The sequence below is a fragment of the Osmerus mordax genome, chromosome 16, assembly GCF_038355195.1.
Source record: "Osmerus mordax isolate fOsmMor3 chromosome 16, fOsmMor3.pri, whole genome shotgun sequence".
In the NCBI taxonomy this organism is placed as follows: Eukaryota; Metazoa; Chordata; class Actinopteri; order Osmeriformes; family Osmeridae; genus Osmerus; species Osmerus mordax.
Window position 1 is genome coordinate 11,756,618 of NC_090065.1, and position 16,563 is coordinate 11,773,180.

At 42.9% G+C, this 16,563-nt stretch overlaps 2 protein-coding genes and 4 non-coding genes across 6 annotated transcripts in view; 1 reads left to right on the top strand and 5 right to left on the bottom strand.

Annotated features, from left to right (window-relative positions):
• Window positions 1–909: 909 nt before the first annotated feature.
• LOC136959619 (small nucleolar RNA SNORA35) lies at window positions 910–1,038 on the bottom strand. The gene has a single exon (XR_010878760.1). It is a non-coding gene; the product is annotated as a small nucleolar RNA SNORA35 (small nucleolar RNA).
• A 109-nt stretch (window positions 1,039–1,147) lies between these two features.
• On the bottom strand, window positions 1,148–3,725 carry rps8a (ribosomal protein S8a). The gene is made up of 6 exons (XM_067253575.1): window positions 3,676–3,725; window positions 2,788–2,894; window positions 2,459–2,558; window positions 2,063–2,238; window positions 1,597–1,726; window positions 1,148–1,305 (listed from the first exon to the last, which is right to left on the bottom strand). The coding sequence occupies exons 1-6, from the start codon at window positions 3,677–3,679 to the stop codon at window positions 1,196–1,198; spliced, it is 627 nt and encodes a 208-aa protein (XP_067109676.1). The 5' UTR covers window positions 3,680–3,725; the 3' UTR covers window positions 1,148–1,195.
• LOC136959637 (small nucleolar RNA SNORD38) lies at window positions 1,934–2,002 on the bottom strand. Its single transcript, XR_010878777.1, has one exon. It is a non-coding gene; the product is annotated as a small nucleolar RNA SNORD38 (small nucleolar RNA).
• LOC136959613 (small nucleolar RNA SNORD38) lies at window positions 2,331–2,398 on the bottom strand. Its single transcript, XR_010878754.1, has one exon. It is a non-coding gene; the product is annotated as a small nucleolar RNA SNORD38 (small nucleolar RNA).
• On the bottom strand, window positions 2,643–2,750 carry LOC136959614 (small nucleolar RNA SNORD46). Its single transcript, XR_010878755.1, has one exon. It is a non-coding gene; the product is annotated as a small nucleolar RNA SNORD46 (small nucleolar RNA).
• A 7,312-nt stretch (window positions 3,726–11,037) lies between the features above and the next one.
• Window positions 11,038–16,563, top strand: part of LOC136958941 (low-density lipoprotein receptor-related protein 8-like) — a 41,922-nt gene continuing 36,396 nt past the window's right edge. Inside the window, exons 1-2 of the mRNA XM_067253097.1 lie at window positions 11,038–11,104; window positions 11,671–11,793. Of these exons, the coding sequence (XP_067109198.1) occupies window positions 11,038–11,104; window positions 11,671–11,793 (190 nt within the window). The remainder of the gene's footprint in view (window positions 11,105–11,670; window positions 11,794–16,563) is intronic.

Consider the following 16,563-nt stretch of genomic DNA (forward strand, 5'->3'; position numbering starts at 1 on the left):
ATCACATGACTAGTAAGATGACTTTTGCCCTACTTCCTTACCTAATGTCATATTTACACTTCATTTTTATTTCATTAAACTTCTAGGCCATATCGGCTATATATTATATCAGATTCCACATAACTGAACATATAAACAAGTGTACAATGCTACAGTATTACTGATTTAAAGTGCTCCCCACGTGCCACTCAATTCGCCCCCGTATTTTAAGTAAAATGATACTATGGGCAAAATGCTAAGTAGTGTATAATAGTACTTGCTTAAAAATTGTCTTTCAGCTTTATATTTTACTTTACACAAGACTTATGCAATACTGTAAAGGTTTATTACATCCAGATGAGTTATTCAGTAACAGTTCAATTATTGTACTCAATGAGGTCTCGTTTATGCCACTCCACAGGCATTGACAATGCCTCTAGTGACCATCACTTGCATGGATTTCTAGCAGTCGCTTATTAGATGTCATACTGATAATGGCAATATACATTTAGTCATTTAGCAGACGCTCTTATCCAGAGTGACTTACAGTAAGTACAGGGACATTCCCCCGAGGCAAGTAGGGTGAAGTGTCTTGCCCAAGGACACGTCATTTTGCAGAGCCAGGGATCCAACCAGCAACCTTCTGATTACTAGCCCGATTCCTTAACCGCTCAGCCACCTGACTCCCTAAATATAATGAGGTCCTCCAAAAACATAAAAAATTTACTAACCCTAACCCATCCTGGGAATGACTTTAGTTACAACCACAAGAGACTCATCAGCATCTTTGATGAGTCAGCTAAACAGCAGTCCCAAGTTTGACGGCCTTGTTATTCAGCAAAGAATAATGTACACACATTCTTATTTCTTAAGACTTTATTGAACAAACAAACCCAATTATGCATGATGATCAGTTTGTCAATATAGGTGGAATGTTCTCAGTCTTCGAAAGGGAGGAGCCATTAAGTGACCCAGCCCTTCTGCTGATTGAGGTTTATCTGGCACTGGAATGAGATTGGACAGCTATGAGGACAGCTGCCCAGTCACTTGGCAGTGCAGTCACAGAAAACATGTATGAACGTAAAACAATTCCTACACCCATAAACCTACAAAAATGTTCCTCCATGTTACCTAAAATGCATGACTGCAATAAAGAGGCAGAAGGCAATTCTGGGACGTGTGGGTTTTATTGACGTAGTATCAAACAGCTGTACATCTATTTGCCTTTCTTGGCCTTGATCTTCCTCAAGTAGAACTCGAGCTCCTTGCCTTCCAGGATGTAGCCGTCTGCCCTGCCACACTGGCCAGGTCTGGAGGCAATGCAGGCTGCAGGAGGAGGAACAAGCAATTACTTTCAAGATTGAATACGAGACAAACACCACCCTGGTCCTAGCATGCGTTATTTCAGAACAATAAAAAGTCTCATCGCAGAATATTCAGCAGCAGAACTGGATAAGATTTCATCATCAATAACAAGATTGCAAACAGTCTTAACGGATGCCCCTCTCCAAGATTACTCAAGGAACCCAGTACAGGCAGGAGAGTTTAGGGACATGCTGGAACAAACCCTATGAACATGGAGGCAACCACTCCATCCACATTCAGACTGGGACTCACCGAGCAGTTTGCCCTGCTGGAACTGCTCCTCCAGGAGGCTGCTGATCTTGCACGTCTTTTTACGCTCGTCAAACTTCTTCTGAATCTTCTTGGACCTCTTCTTGTTCAGGACCTCCTCCTCTTCGGGAGTCTGTCAAACACCAAGGGGGTTGGAAAGGTCAATTACATCAAACTCAAAATCCTGCAATAGTGTCAGGTGCAGCGAGAGGGAAGTTATCAAATGTATCGCTGTTATAAACCTGAAATGTTTAGATAAAATTACATTGCGCTCAATGTGGCCACCAAATGCTGTGGCCAACAGAATATCCTTTGTTTTGAAAGCATCTACCCTTAAGTCTTTCTCAGGGTCACAAATATCATCACTTCCATTCAGTAGCAGAACTGGACAAGGTTATCTTCATAGAAAGACCATAGGTAGATGCCTTTGTTTCGTGCTATAAACTTGTCTCTATACAGGGTTACGTACCAGCTTGGCTCCCTTCTTGCGTCCCAGAGGAGTGGCGTAGTGCGCCTCATACCACTGCCTGAAGGGAAGACTGTCAACCAGAAGGATGCAGTTCTTCACCAGGGTCTTGGTTCTCACCAGCTCGTTGTTGGAGGCATTGTAGACCACATCAATGATCCTGGTCTTGCGAGTGCAGCCTGCAAAGACACAAGGAGCATTTAACGGCCAATAGCCTTGTTCTCAACCCATCATCCCAACAAGCATGAAGGGGGATATTAGGCTACATCTTTCTCAGGAGACTACAATAACATCACTTGCACTCAGTAGCAGAACTGGTCAAAGTTATCTTCATAGAAAGAGCATTTCCCAAGTCAAACTAATTACTGCTATAATTGACCAGCACAAGATTAGACTTACACTCAGACCCCCATGAGAAGTTGCCGACATCGAGCCTCAGAGCACGGTATTTCTTGTTGCCACCGCGGACCCTCACTGTATGGATACGGCGAGCTCCGATCTAAAAAGCAATAAACAGACTTGAGGCATCATCCTGACGGGAACTACCACCAATGGGCACTGGAACATTTGAAATGCTTACTGTTGTGTGTCAGTGTAACTATGACAAGGCCTAACATTGGTAGGTCCAGAGCTTTGAACCAAAACGGTCAAAAAGGACGTTACCTAAGGTCACGTTCTCATCACCCACACAGTCATTTAACAATTAAAAATCATGTCGGGATAATTACCTTGGTGTTTGCAGCAGGACGCCCAAGCTCATACTTCCTTTTCTTGTGGTAAGGCTTGCGTTTACCGCCGGTCTTGCGGCGTTTGTGCCAGTTATCCCTCGAGATACCTGAAGCCCAGAGTAGTCAGGTTAGAAGTGGACAATCAAAGAATACTGGCTTCATCTTTAAATGTGCTTGAGTTATCAGTTCTCCAAGGTGATTTCCGCATGCTTTAGTCGGATTCAGCTTATAAGTCATCATTTTCACTCAAGCACTTCTAGCTAGCTACAACCCAGAGAACCCTGCACATGGCTGGCTGAGCTTCAAAGCATGTTACAAGACCACATACTAAGACGATGTGCTAATTCAAAGTGATCAATACGGTTCAGTCTACACGAGCTAGAAAACACTTCTGCTAAAAAACGAGCTACACCAACACGATACTGAGATCCGTAAGCATTACGAATCACAGCCACGACAATAACCCAAGGCCTAGGATGAAACATCACCACTAGCAAGCAAGGTACTACATTGGGTAGGCTACTGTAGCATTTAAGGACGGAGTTACACAACAAATGACTAAATCAATTACTAATTGGCACAGAAAAGACGAATATGTACTAGTTAACAGGTCATAACCATGCGCCTTTAACAACAAAAGCACGAAAACCACTATAGTACGACAGCCAGCAAGAACACCATGCGAGAAGCCATCTTGAAACATATCAGCGATCACTTTTAAATTATTTGATAAAAATCCGATGCTATGAGCATCTATTGATAAGTTCACAAATATAACATCAGTCTAAAATAAATCTTGAACAAGCCGAACCATTATAATTCTATTCTTCTTGCAAACCATCTGATGGACATGGATTCTCTCTCTCGCCAGATCACAAAAACACGTACCCATTCTCAGGCGCCGGCTAGAAAGAGAAATCGCAAAGGTTCACGGGGAAGTATGAAGCTTGCATCTTTCGCGAGAGTTTGCGAGATTTGGGAACAGCTCTTCGTCACACCCTGTCTGTGACTATACAACCTCAACTGTTGACCACTGCCATCTATTGTGAGGAAGTGATAGTTAAATTAAGCAAACGCTTGGACGAACCAGACGAACTGATCAGGAGGGTATCCGTTCTGGGGATCACCCTGGGCAGTTATATAAGAGGCAGCTTATGGAGGTCCTCCTAGACATAACTTTTAGCCAACTAGGAGGGTGCTACAGTAAGACTCCATGGACAGTTGCACTACAGAAAACTACCAGTGTGGTGCACACCTAAGGTATTTTAACCTACTAGACATGCTCAGGATTCCTGTACTGGTTATTAGTACTATACGATATTGTACATTTAATTCAATGTTTTATAAATATTGTTTATTTATTGTTCTGCCTTTACTATTTGAATTCTGCTGCTTAAACAATGCAAAAGCGCTATTTCATTATGTAGTGGTACTTAAACAAATTCTTAAACAAAAACATTAATCTTGAACACTAGAAGGCTTTACACTTTTGAGTAGTGGATTGGTACCTCACGTTTTGAATGTATAGCTTGCCTCTTTCCACAAACACTTAGAGCTTGAATTATGTTTTGCAGGATGTGTGTTGGTTTGGTGCCAAGAATACATGAAGCCAAACCAAAACCGTAGCAACAAATGTCCCCCACTGGTGAAATTATTTATCCAAATGTTCGCCAAGCGGTGCCGCTAGATGGCGCCAAATACCACACATTTTAAAATAAGACCCAATTTGCTACTTTCTATCATGTTGTTTTATATATCTTACACATACGGCCTACTATATGTGTATATATATATATATATATATATATATATATAGATATATATATACACGTATATTTATAGACATACAGAATGTTTTAAAATAACATGGTGAAGAAAGCAACACTTGAAGGTTGGATACGGGTGGACATTTTAAGATAACTAAACAATAATATTAATTTAAAAATAACTGATTAGTGTTGTAATTGGTTTATCCACCCACCTGCTATATTTAATGTATTTGATGAATGTGGCTGTCAACAACATCTCCCTGAAAATCCTCTAAATCAGGTGTGTAATGTAATGCTTCTCTGTCTAGGTGTGACCTAATATAATTAGTATGCTTATTTTCACATAAAACATTCAATTTAAAACTTATGTTCTGAATAAAAGTCTCTCAAAAACACTTATATACTAAAACAAAATGATATTTACACTAAGACCATTTTGAAGTAAAGCTAACCTGATGCAATCAATAATAATTTAATCAATAAAAATGATTAAATACTGAACAATCTCCTCGTAAGTCAGCCAAGTACCTTAACCCAGTTCAGCATGAATACATGGAAACAAGGAATACTTTTACTGGTATGAAAAGAGACATTATATATAATATTCATCCACAAGACTAAACAGCATATTTTCCTATGAAAGTTTAATTTGCAAACAGACCAAGAACAGATAACACCACTGAACCGTGATAAACAACAGAAAAGTAACTTAGCCAGGACAAACTTGTACCCTGCATGGAAACTGAGTAAATAAAAAATAGAACTCTCATGTAAACCATGAAATATGGAGGGGGTTATGTAGCTATAAGCAAACAAACAAACCACCAGACCCCCCACCCTCTGTGACCTACAGGATCACGTTTCAATTTTACACTGGATTTATTTACAGGACTGTAAAACAATAGCTTAATTTTCTTTTGATAAAATACCATTTGGACTTACCTTTGAATCTACCAATACATCTGACATTGTTGAATAATTGAGTCCATTAAACCAATGGTTCTTATTCTGTTTGAGTAGGAATTGTAACCCAGTAGCTTGATCTACAAGATAGTCTCCAAAGTGATAAATGAAATGTGTGTTTTAGGTCAAATCTAATAACTACATTGTTACAATAATGCTGGTAAGAGGACATCAGGGCACTGACTCCAAAACTTCTGTCTTCATATGTTCTCTTGAGATGAGTAATGTTCCACAGAATTCCCCTCTGAACCTTGACTCCCTAAGGCAAGTCTATCTGGAATGGGAGGAAAGACTTAATTGTCAATAACAACATGCAAATAAAACGTACCGTACAAGCCTACAACTACAGAGGAAGTGAATGAGGTAACTGTTGTCCTTTGATGCAATGATGAGGGTGTGTAGACACAGCCAGAGGCCTACCTGCTCCATGCTCCCTGCCCCCCGATGGACCAGACTGTGGATTCATCCTTGGGGACAGCTCTTCTTGGATGCCCTCTAAGCGGGTGGTAGGGGGAGGGGGGGAAAAGAAGGGTACTGTGTATTCCTGAAATAAAACCAATACATAAACATGATGTACAAAGACTCATCAAAAGGATTAATGGAGTAGGCCAAATGGCTCATGCAATTGATATTGTCTGTTTATGACACTTACAGACAACATATTCCCAGTGGTCTGTGTAGGTTCTGGATGGTAATGAATGGTTCCTGGTGCACGAGGGAAGTGTTGAAATACCATGGGTCCATGACCGCTCTTGAAAATCCCTTGTGGCGGTGGAGGCGGCATATTCACCAAGATAGCCGGGCATGCAGCATAGCTGGTGTTGATGCGCGAGTAGAACCTCAATGGCATCGGCAATGCCATCATTTCTCCGCTGAAGATATCCCTCTGAGCTACATCGCAATGACATACGGCAATGGGTTCAAATGGGACGCGGCAGTGGAATCAAGCAAAAGCATTAGCTCTCAAACGAAATTGCTAAAAATGGGAATGACACTCAACTTTACACATACATAACTGGAATGGCTGCAATAACATTGCTTTCAGCTTCTAACCCTGAAGCAGAATGTTATCCAAACTGTTCAGGAATGGTTACCGATCCACTTACCTATCATGAAGGGCGCGTCGTGCTGGGACCCACTCCAAGGCATATGGGCATGATAGCCATCTCGCCCATCGCCATCCCTGCAGTCCACCGCGCCATGATCAGCTCCTCCATGGGGTAGCTTTCTCCGGGGCGGCTCGCGAATGGTCCATGGTTCTTCTGTGGCAGATATGTCATGTGTAGGAACTTCCAGCTCAGCATAGGTTTTATCTGCTTCTTCAAACCTACACGGCGGAATCTTGACAGTTTCCACACGATTTCTGCCATCTGGTGACATCTGTGCACATGCGTTAGCTGTTACCTTTTGGCCTAACGCTCCATCAACTGTCCCACTAATGTTGACAAAACTGGGCCTTTCCAAAGCTTCGTTCTCTGCTGAATCCTCAGTTAGATTTTTCTTGATTCGCCGCTGTTTAGCCATTATTTTTGTTCTTTCAGTTATAAGGGCACATTTCCAGCAAATACACCGAGTAAAAGGACACCTTCCCACGTGTCCCTTCAGTGAAACGATGAATTCGTGATTTCTGCATCTGGCACACTTCGGATTCCGCGTACTTTTCAGAGGAAGGCCTTTTGACGAATTTGCCTCGGAAAAATTTGCCATGATGAATTGCAGGATACGGACCAATAAAAGTTAGATTAAATGATCATCAGTCGTTGTATGTTGCCCAAATCACAAAACCCAAACAGATGTCTTAGCTACAACCAGGTGTTGAAACAGTGAACGCAAGGCATCTGTTAATCATGGTGCAGACAATAATCTTTAAAAGAGCACGAGGAGGACACGTGATAAGAGAATTTGTTACATTTCGGCGTGGGAAAAGTTGACAAACAACATTCCCACGAGCAACAAATACAGATATGAACGCGTTTTCACACCAGAACGATAGAGTACCTGGACTTGTCTGTTGTCACTTGGACTATCTTGTTGTGGTTGTATTGGCTATATAATTTAATTAAAGGTACAATAGGTAAGATTTTAAGTAGAGTTGTCCCCTATTAACTTCAGCATCACAGACAGTGTTCCTAGACAGTTATGTTCCAGCAATCCGGCTAGAGCTTTCCTTCTTATTATTTTTCTGGTGTGAAACCATGCTCAAACCGTGGAAGTTTGTCAAGAATTGGGTGCACGATTAATATTAGAATAATAATAAAATAAAAATGGTTGCTAATGTTACTCATTGCTGCCTCAGTAAATACTTGAGGCTATACTAATCCTGGTTTATAATTTAACATGAAAATGTTATAGACATGGCATTCATAGATTGCTGATAGAACCCTGTTTTCTAATGTCTATCATTAACAATAGCCTATTCAGAGAAAAGGTAACCTAAAGTGGTGGCCTGTTATCCACCTGCCAATGCCCTCCATCTTTGAGTGTGTGGCTGTGTAGCCTTGGATATAAGTAATTATGACTGTCATTCAGATGTAGTTGGCTGCCTAGTGCTCCACAGACTGTAGGAACAGCATCAGCCAATCTAAAAGTTTCCACTTCCAAATAGAATTCTGGTCTTGAATTTCAGATGCATACTTTACATTGTGTCCCCCTAAAGAACACAATCAGCTGAAAGACGTATTTACTGTTTATGAATAACAATTGTCTAGTGCAGATTAGAAGCGCTATATGGCTCACCCAATCAGCAGGCAGCATTGTAAAATAATGATGTTATCCATGGGTAGGAAGATTCCTATTGTAGGTTTTCCCATACAGAATGGCACATGTACTGGTGAATGTGTGACAGGTGCAGTGTTACAGTGTTACTAATTGCCACCCAGCAGTGACAGGTAGTGTCAGAAACAGCATCCCCGGCCAGCCATACGCCCCAGTCTTTTCAAACACGGAACACTGTCTTGAGAGGTGTCCTTTTAACGAGGGACTTGTTTCACACACACATTGTTGAATTCATACAGAGGATTACCCTGTCCACCTCGCCTCAGCCTTAGTGTTCTAAGAAAAGGATCACACATATCACACAGACAAATCGAACTGTGCACTTGACAAGTCTTTCTTGTCAATTTAGCTATGATTTCAATGTACTCCCATTGGGAGTTCTTCATTGCTGACAAATATATATCTCTCTCTCTCACACACACACAGATGTATTTTGCCACCTGTCTAATCCTCTGTGTGCCGAATGCATTTTCATTTAGTCATGATTCACTTTCCTCAGAAAATAGGCTGAAAACTCAATTTAATCTGTGTTATCTTGGCCAGATTAGATAAAAATTTGATCCAGATCATTTTCCCCACTAAAACTCTGAAGGGATTTCAGTAAACTAATTGTGCCTCCCTTCAACATCACACCCACAACCATTGGCTGTCATCAGTTTCTCAGTACAGAAATATTAATCACAAGACACGGTATTCAAAAGCGTTAGACTTGATGCTGTTGTCTTCTATTTTAACGTAGTGTAACATAACGTAGCCTAGGAATCTGTCATGTTTTTCTTGACTATCAGTAACCCTTTGTTTGTCTGTTTTTTCTTTAACCTCCTAATGAAGAATACATATGGTTGAAGTGTTTTGTAATAAAAACTTCAACATTCGCCAGTTGTTGTGAACCAGCACCTTTATGCCCAAGGTCTGCGGAGAAAATGAAACTTTGATTATTGGCTTTCAGGACCTCAATTCCTCCTGAAGTGAAGTCAGATAGTGTGTCTGGTCTTCTGTGGACTTAAAGGTAAAGGTTATAGATTCCCATTTTGAGTAACCATGAAAGGGTATGATTATGTGATGGCAGCTGGTCTCAGAGAATTCTAGACAACATCTTTATTAATTTGACACAATCAAGTTTCCTACAGCCCTTGAAAGGATGAAAACATGCTAACCGACAAATGCAATGTATGTCAGCCAACTGCAACAGTAATAGGCCTTCCCAGTCCAGCACCAGTAACAACAGGGCCTTGTGTACAGTACATAAGCCTACATGCCACCTCCTCATTGCCTTTCCTTGATTGGCTAAGGATGTGTGTGTGTGCAGAGGGGGGGGTGCAGTTCTGCTTCAGCTTATCTCCATTAAAATGACTGATTATGCTGTCACCAGTGGTCATGGCCTAGATTTGACTGACAGCATCGTTCATTCTGGCACAGGGCGCTGTAAGGCGCATTGTAAAGACCATTGTTGAACTCTTCTCTTCACAGTCCTGTAAGCACATTGTGTCAGGCTAGACCAAACAGCTCATGAGTGTCATTTCCTCGCAGCCATAGAGATTCTGGAGCCTCCAGTTCCACGTACAATTTGCATATAGACAAGAAGAGTTACTTTGCATAATTGTTTGGTGCATAGCCTATTAACAATGGGTTGTTAAACAAAACCAGTATGGCAACGTTGAAGGGAGTCCCAGCCCAGACAGCCAACTTTGTACCCAATGTCCAAGTGGAAATTCCTGCCAGCGATTCAACTGACCCCAATATCACATTTCTTGCCACTTGTATCGCAAGGTACATACAGACTTTCTTTTGTTTTGTTACATTGAACAATTGTGTTTACTTTATTTTATTGTCAACTCCTGTGCTAGGCAAGTGCAATGCAAGCTCTTACCACCAGATGGATTGCTAATTCTTAAACCGAAACCATTAGTCTGAAATGTTTCTTCCAATAAAAACGAATAATCCTCTCTGTAGATCAACAAATCCATGTTGTTTTTATGTGAGATGCCAATTCAACATTTTGCACAACAATACCAGCTGAATGTGTTTTTTGATATTTCAATCAATCAATCAATTGTATTCATTGCCACTTACAAACAGCATGTGCAATTTGTATGATTGTGTGATAGTGGTTAAATAGAATCTAAAACTCATGTCATTGTATGGAGTCCCTAAATATGCTACCCATGTGAACAGGTCCACGCACTATCACTGGTAGGCCTATAAAGTTTGACCCTGTAACCTCATTTAACTTTCAATTGACAAACCACTTCTCTCAAAGGAACAATCTGATTCAGCATCCAATAGGTTGTGTGAGTGCCACTCGCCCCCAATACTCTCTCTCACACACAGTCTTCTCTCTCTCTCTCTCTCTCTCTCTCTCTCTCTCTCTCTCTCTCTCTCTCTCTCTCTCTCTCTCTCTCTCTCTCTCTCTCTCTCTCTCTCTCTCTCTCTCTCTCTCTCTCTCTCTCTCTCTCTCTCTCTCTCTCTCTCTCTCTCTCCCCCCATCACACACCGAACACATATGCGCCATTCAACTTCTTCATTTGCGGCGGCAAGAAAGAATTGAGCACGTTAGAGTTTTATTTATTTATTCAACAATTCCACAAATTTAGCGTGATCACCGCCCTACGTCGTCATCACCGATACAAGTTGCTAGTAGGCAAGGGGGGTCCCTGTCGGTGAAGTACCACCGTCGCATCGCTAGAGGAACGGATTCCAGATAGGCTTTGTTTGTGGATGAGCTCCATCACCTCCTTCAGAAATGTGGACGGATATAAGGAAAATCCTACTCTTTCATTTATTAGTCCTGAAACTCCATTCCTCAAAAGGTTGGTTATATTTTCAATATCCAAAATTGTATTTATTGTATGATAATATACGTTTCGGGCTCTGTGGGATACGCGGGCACCATTTGATAACTGGAGGCGTTTAGGCTATGTGAAACCGATGTGTGGGAGAAGAACACTCATTGAACAAAAACTTCATAAATATAGCATGTGATATCCAAGTCGCTGCAATGTTATTTTTGCTATGTATTCTATATTTTCTGAAGAAATTGATGAAAAACGTGCGCGTACTTCGCATGTGCTCATTGGCTCCGAGACAGCATTCTGTAACGTGCATATAGAACAACCTATATAAATGTCACCTTTGTCTCAATGTAAAAAATATGGACGATAGGCGCCAGCATTCAAAAGGATCAATTGCAGAAGACTTAATATGGTTCGTTGCTTTCTTATCCCGGCAGCCCATAGTTTTGTCTAAACAATGGCCAAGTGCTGCTGATAACGATGAATAATGTTGCATATCAATTAGGCAGTCATTTTCAAATGACAGTTGCATGAGCGCGTGGGTGTCACTCGGGTGCTCATCGATTGTTTTGATCCACTTTAAGGAACTACAGAGACGGAATGTGAGGATGGACAGTTTCAGTGTAACAACAAAAGGTGTATACCTACAATTTGGAGGTGTGACGATGACGATGACTGCTCAGACAATAGTGACGAGGAAAACTGCGGTAAGTAAAATAAAAGAACAAATAACCCCAAACTCATATCTTTCAACTCAACAGTTGTCCAATATGGCCTTTCACCGGCGGACGTCACAATTTACTTTTGTGTGCCTGCCCCAGGTGATCTTGTATTTTAATATAAGCATGGCACTTTCTACATCACTTTATTATGGGGAAAGCAGTGAGTGAACCAAGAGAGAACAGGTGCAACCTCACACCTGAGATTGGATGCTTCAGGCTCAGAGGTGATGTAGTTGCTGCTGTCGCTAGTTCCAGGCCATTCACTTTGGGCTCTTATACTATTTCTGGGTCTGGGGCCCCTGGGTAATTTGTGGTACTGCGTGAAAGTTGATTGGACAGCACATCCTCCCGCCCACACAGTGTGTTGCTTTGACAGATGGTTAGTATTGTATATAGACCTATGTAGGGAGCTTTACCAGGTAGCGAGGATTCTGTCAGAGCATCCTGTCAGAAATAATTCAAATTCCCCCTTCTCTCTGTGAGCCAGTGGCCTATATTAGAGTGCACACAAAAACAAATGAAACAATTGTGCCAGAACTGGGGAAAGAAAATGCTTTGTACTTTTGCCATGGTATGTTCTTTTGTCTCTGGGTTAATTTAGGGAATTCTAGTCTGTCTGTCTTAACACTGTGTCTGTCTCTCCCTCTCTCTCTCTTTCCAGCTCTCACGTTTAGTCTCTCTCTGTTGTGATGCTTGTGTTGGGGCCTCTGGAGGTCCCAGTCTCAGAGACCATCAGGACATGTCCTCAGGCCCCCAAATGAAAACAGGTCACTTGGACCATCCCTCTCCCTAAAACATTCATGTGTTGCCACATCCCTGATTCTGAAGGATATTCACTGTGCCACCGGTTTTATTTCACTAAATGTCCCACAGCAAGTGAAATATATAGGACATTATACACCAGCTTTGTCATTTTCTGTGAGTGAAAACATTCCCACTGAAAGGCTTTTAGCAGGAGGTGCCTGGCCCAGCGGATTACACCGTCCTGCAACATTGCATCTCATTCCATTAGTTTGCAGTCTCAACCATTGTCAGTGTGTTCCATATCAGTGCAAGCAGGCAGATAAGGGAGATTGCCTCACTGGCAGGCAGATTGTGTCCGGCCAGCATCCTCTCCTAGTTGATCCACTGACGGTGAGCAAGAACTCCTTTGACACAACCAAAGCTTTTGGCTGTTTGACAAGAAAGATTTCATAGAGATCTGTCCTGGATTTATAGAATGCATATCTACTGTAGGTGTATGTGGAGGACGGTATGGGGGTCATAGCTGAATCGTGTCTTCTGAAGGGGAAGAACCAGGGAGCGGATGAGTAGAATGGACAGGGAGGCGTATATTTATTGTTGAAACTCATACGGAAAGCCTGCACAAAAACCACACAAAGCCAGTGGCCTGGTGTGATTGGACCAAAGCAGTAGCCAGTGGGGGAGTGAGTCTTTCCCACTGAGTCACAGCCACTATGCCTCAGTCAGTCAGTCACAACACAATACAAGTTCATCTATATGACTTGTGAGTCACTGCAATAGGATCAAAATGGGGGAGGGGGGGGGTTGGGGGTCGTCTGTTTTCATCAGGTTTTGTTTGTCGTTTCATCTGGGCTTGAACTACACTGTGTGCTCTACACGTGTTGGTGCCTTGGTGTTCATTTCGTATCCGGACCATCCCCCAAGCCCCTCTCCAGCCCTCACCACCCCACCCTCCTCCCTCTCGTGGCCCCTTCCCCCATCAGTCCTCCCCAAAGCATCTCAGCTCTCCCCCCACCCCCCATGCAGCATCGCAACTCCAAATTCCCCACTGAATGTCCACTCAGACACCCTTGGACACACACATACACTTCCACATGCATAATTACACACAAACTCACATGGGCTCAAAAGCTTGCTCACAACATGGGCACACACACACACACACACCCTTTGCTCTTAATACTTAATTCTCCATATGATTTTTAAAGATGCTTCAATATAGTTGATATTCAGAACAATATACTGTTGTCTTATCCTCCTGGTTATGTAAGCTGTTCCACGCCAAACTAGGTTTTCTAAATGCAGAAGCACCCCCTCTCATCTTTCTCAACTAGACAGCAGTGTCGGTACAAAGGAATTCTCCATAGCCTTCGGAAGTCAGATTTGTGTCTGCACTGACATGGTGTTGTGGCGTAATCTCCCCTTTCCCTGGTTATGGCGACATCTACACTCCTCTAATGCTCCCCCTCTCCTTTCTTCTTTGCTTGGATGTCATCATGCAGAGGAAAATGTCTGCCTAAATAACATTTGTTTAACCAACATTGAAAATAATATTTGTTTTGATAAAAACCTGCAATAGAGAGTTGCTAAAATTGTCAGTATCGAGGCAAAGGAGTTTGTGGTTTTGTCCCTGAGCAGTTGGAGGTGCTGATGATGATAATCGTGATTCTCCAGCAAAAACTGTAAATCCATTATTTCCACCTTACTGTTGTCTTATTAATTCATCCCCGGCCTCTGATTGGCTGTTCCGTCTTCTTCTGCTGTGTCAGAAGGTCCACCATCCTCTCCAATTCTCCTGCTCAATATCAGAAGACCATCATCTTTTTTCTCTGCATTCAGGTTGCCTCCTGTCCGATGGGATGACTGGCAGCTGGGGTTCATCAGCACCTTTTAGTTGCAGCCCTTACAGCCCTGCCTTACAGCCTGCTGTAAGGCAGGACTAGCGAAGAGCAAAATAGATATTGATCTGGGTTTGCAGCACAACCTCTGACGGCTGACACTGAGAACTTTCCAAGATGTTTTTCTTCCCTTCCTGGATGCTGTCAGACAGCTCGGTTTGAGATGGTCAGTGTTGGTAACCTTGAGATTGTAGTTGCCGGTCTGATGGTGGTGCTGGTTTTAGTGCTGGTATTATGAGGGAGGTTCCACACACAGAAAAGCTGTTGTAATTATCCTTTTTGCTTAGCTGGCTCAACATTGTTTTATGTTCCAAACCCTTAGCATAATTTACAACCGTGAGGAACCAGAGACCCTACTGAGAACCCATTCAGAATCGACGGTGCTCTTTTCTAATTATGTCTGGAAAGAGCTCCTCTCTGTGCAGATACGAACCTCCTGCGAGTGTAGTCACCGTGAAATTCCTTTCTTTTTGGAAGCGAGTGTTGTTCTTGTGAGCAGAGGAGTATTGGAGACATTCCCACCTCTTCAATACTTCCCTCTCTCCTCCCCTCTATATTTACAAGCTTTCCACTGCCTTGTAGCCTTAAAGGACTGTGAGAGCCATCTTGGAGTGTTTGCTTGCTGTGTCTCTCACCAACTCTGTAATGTACACCAACGTTTAGTCCCGTTGCCGGCAGGGGCCATGGGGATGCTGGGAAGAACCAGTGGGAGGTTTCATCCTCCAGTCTTATGTGAAATACTCTCTGGTGTGCCGTCATCCACACACTACCGCGGTAGTCACGGAGAGGTAGGCCTAGTCACCCCGATGTAGTCCCTCTGCAACACAATCCACTGGATGCCTGGGTATAGTAGGTCTCCCTGTCTCAGTCAAACCTGCACCACAACACCGACACATGTCTAATACAGAGGCATACCAGACAGTTAGGAGAGAGTTGACAGGGCAGACAAAGAGACAGATTTTCGAAAGTGCACGACAGAAAGGCAGAGACAGATAGAGACGAGCAAATCGGAGGATGCGAAGTGGAAAAGAACAGTGAGATCCTGACAGAGATAGAGACCTCAATGGAGGGGTGGGGGGGGGGGGGCGGTAGCTTGTTTGTGTTCTTGACAGCCTTTCATAATCTCAAAACAAAAACAAAGTGTTTTTCTCCGTATGGACAGGATTATCTCTATGGAATGACGTATATCTCATTCATTTGACAATATTCAAAGGATTCGGAAACATCACTAAGACTTTCTGTCCTCAACAGTGAGTTTCTGTCAGCCAGTCACTTCCTCCAACCCACAGAGCCACAACTACAACTTTTTCTGCACCCGGATCAGAAGGCTTTATTTTGACAGCAAGGGAAGGCCCCAGAAGGGACCCAGCCCAGGAGAGCTTTGATCTGCCAATCCTGGTCAGTCAGCCATACCTGTGTGAAAAATGGTGAGTGTATCGGTCATCCCCTCCCTGGGCCTTGTTGGCCCAGTGCTGTGTCTGGTTCCCAGAGCCTATCTCTCTAATGTGATCATTAAGAATAGCACTGGTCCAATCCAGCTATTATCTCAGATTAGAGCGTGACGCTGCCGGAAGATTACTGAATGCTCACGGAGAGAGGAGGGATTAATAGGGGTGGCCTGCATCCCCCCCTTTCCCTGCTCAACCCTTGCCCGACCCCCCAATCCCCCCCCCCCCCACACCCCCTCAGCAGCTGCATCTACATGAGGCTCACTTGGTGTCCTTTCTGCTGTTCCACTCCTTGGTTTGGGAGAGTACATTTGTTTGTATCATTAGGTTTTTTGTTGTTGTTGTTGCTGTATCCTTGAATGTCATTGCACTCCAAACTCATAATCGACACTAATGAAATATTTCTCTTGGGGGTGAATCACATCCACTATCCCCCTAGTCTCTGCTCTTCTGCTCCGTATAGCAGCTTGATGATGTTCTCGTTGCTCCCAAAGCGACGCCAGATCGATTTGTAATATCCGAAACAAAACAGGCCAGCGGGTTTACATTATTATTCATGCGACTGTGCGGTGTAAACAAATTCTGTTCATTTGTGAAAACCTCAATCACACGTTCGATTCGAGCACACTTATGTGTCAGAGGAACCACCCCTGTAGTCCGTATAG

Bases quoted from the DNA above. Each gene is read 5' to 3' on its own strand.
- rps8a (XM_067253575.1), bottom strand. The intron at 2,559-2,787 runs GTAATTATCCCG...ATTGCTTTTTAG, and splicing joins GTCCTGCTGCAAACACCAAG to ATCGGAGCTCGCCGTATCCA. The intron at 2,239-2,458 runs GTAAGTCTAATC...GTGTCTTTGCAG, and splicing joins CTTCTCATGGGGGTCTGAGT to GCTGCACTCGCAAGACCAGG.